Source organism: Sinocyclocheilus rhinocerous, unplaced genomic scaffold (genome assembly GCF_001515625.1).
Source record: "Sinocyclocheilus rhinocerous isolate Xijiao unplaced genomic scaffold, SAMN03320098_v1.1 scaffold8291, whole genome shotgun sequence".
In the NCBI taxonomy this organism is placed as follows: domain Eukaryota; kingdom Metazoa; phylum Chordata; class Actinopteri; order Cypriniformes; family Cyprinidae; genus Sinocyclocheilus; species Sinocyclocheilus rhinocerous.
Genome location: NW_015647642.1, coordinates 1 through 2116, shown reverse-complemented (window position 1 = coordinate 2116; position 2116 = coordinate 1). Strand labels below are relative to the sequence as shown.

Sequence of the window (2116 nt, the reverse complement as noted above, 5' to 3'; positions counted from 1 at the left end):
CCATAAATCAATGGAAAGCGTATTTATTCAGCTTTCAGATTATATATACATATCAATTTCACAAAATTGACCCTTATGACTGGTTTTGTGGTCCAGGGTCACATTTGTTTGAATCCAGGAGGTCTCTGCTAGAGAAGTGCCTACTGTCTCTTTAAGGGGGCTTGTCTTGTGAATAGAGTGTCGGTTTACATCTCAGACTCCTCCTCCTTCATTCTGATGAGGGTGTTCCTTCCTTCTGCCCCAGACAGCATCCATCATCCAGGGATACAAATGTTTCTTTATCCACATTCGAGTCTGTCACCGGAGCCGAATTATAAATATTAAACATACAGTCTGGACGTTCGTGCGCCTTCAATCAAACCATGTGATTGACACGCTGACACGGAGAGGTTCGAGCGTTTGGAAGAGAAACTCTGAAGGAACTGCACTGACTGGAACTTTGTATCCTCACCTTTGTTTCGCGAAACTTTTTTCGTGCATGACTTTCCGTTCTCTGCAGGACTATCGGAAGATTCCAGGCTCGCGAATGGATATCAAATGATGCCCGTGGACTGTTTGGGGGTGTTATTTCAGTGTGGTTTTGTAGGAAGAAAACCCCAATCCACAACCCACAGGCTTCTGATCTGATCATGGGAAAACTGGGAACGTCTTGTTTTTTTTAGCCTCGGCACAGTCGCGCTTGTAAGATTTGGGGTTAATTCGGATTACAGCTCTCGCTGAGAGAAGAAAGTTTCGTTTTAATCAGACTTTTGGGGTTTTAAAGTGCCAACATGCCTCAGTTAAACGGAGGAGGAGGCGATGACCTGGGAGCAAATGATGAACTTATTTCCTTCAAAGATGAGGGTGAGCAAGAGGAGAAAATATCAGAGAATGTGTCGTCGGAGAGAGATCTGGACGAGGTGAAATCTTCTCTAGTGAACGAGTCCGAGAACAACAGCAGCTCATCAGACTCCGAAGTAAGCAAAACCGTTTTGGACTATCATTTTAGTGCACTAATGCATGCATAAGTGTAATTAGTAGCGCTAAAACTAAACCGATGCTTTATTTCCCAAATGCAAGCAAACAGACAGGCGTCCCCGACCCAGACCAGAACTAGAAAGTTACGAGAAACAGAGAGAATACTTTGCGGAAGGTAAAAAAAAAAAATCTTCGACATGTATTCCTTGTGTTTTGTGTGAGTGATTTATGCATAGTAATGAACTTTATTGGTTTGCTGTCGCCCCTAAAGCTTTGAGACGACAAGATGGAGGATTTTTCAAGGGACCCCCTTATGCTGGTTATCCGTTTCTTATGATCCCAGATATTACGAATCCATACCTCTCCAACGGATCGCTATCTCCCAGCACAAGAACGGTACGTGCCACTTCACTTTAAACGCAACTATCACCTTCATGACGTCACGCCGCACTCCGTAAATTTTTCTGTTGCAATACGCGCCTTAAAAAGTCGCCTTTCAATGCGCCATATTCTCTTCTTTGTTTGACTTTTTCCTGTCTAGAATCTCTTTTAAGCCTCAAAAACCAGTTAATACCCAAGCAAGCTTTTTGTTCCAGAAGTTTACCGTTGTTTGTTACCACTTGTTGAGTCTTGAACATGCATGCAATAGGAGGCCATTCTTATGCATTGCACAATAAGTCATTTACTTGGGCTCACCCGAGCACAAAAGAAGCCTTTATTCGCGGCCTGCAATGGCACGAAAATTGACTTTTCGCAGTGCGATGTCTGCACAATTAATTTTGTATTATCATAACAGGCGACAAACTGGAGGCAAGCCCAGGCAGATAGGATCCATCCAGCTTTTGGTGTCAGGAATGTGTTTTTACTCCTTTTGTTGTGTGATAGGATGTTGCCCGGTTAGAGAGTCGAATTTACGACTGGGCGCATAGATATCGAAAGCAGGAATGTTGGTTCTGATTGTGTGTTTTTATGGCTTATGTTATGAAGACCTTTGAGTTCATTTGAGCCACATAGAGATTTTCTAGATAAGTTCTTCCCCATCAGTGAAAATTAGAGGGCTGTTAGGCGACTATTGTTATAATTAGTTACCGCTTGACGGCCCTATCGGAGGTCTCTACTGGATGCCCATTATCTTAATGACATCTTCACGGGGGGGGGG

At 43.3% G+C, this 2116-nt stretch overlaps 1 protein-coding gene across 1 annotated transcript; it reads left to right on the top strand.

Annotated features, from left to right (window-relative positions):
- The first annotated feature begins 232 nt into the window (after nucleotides 1-232).
- LOC107709365 (transcription factor 7-like 1-A) lies at nucleotides 233-1374 on the top strand. The gene is made up of 3 exons (XM_016513829.1): nucleotides 233-956; nucleotides 1060-1132; nucleotides 1229-1374. The coding sequence occupies exons 1-3, from the start codon at nucleotides 771-773 to the stop codon at nucleotides 1372-1374; spliced, it is 405 nt and encodes a 134-aa protein (XP_016369315.1). The 5' UTR covers nucleotides 233-770.
- Nucleotides 1375-2116: the final 742 nt, after the last annotated feature.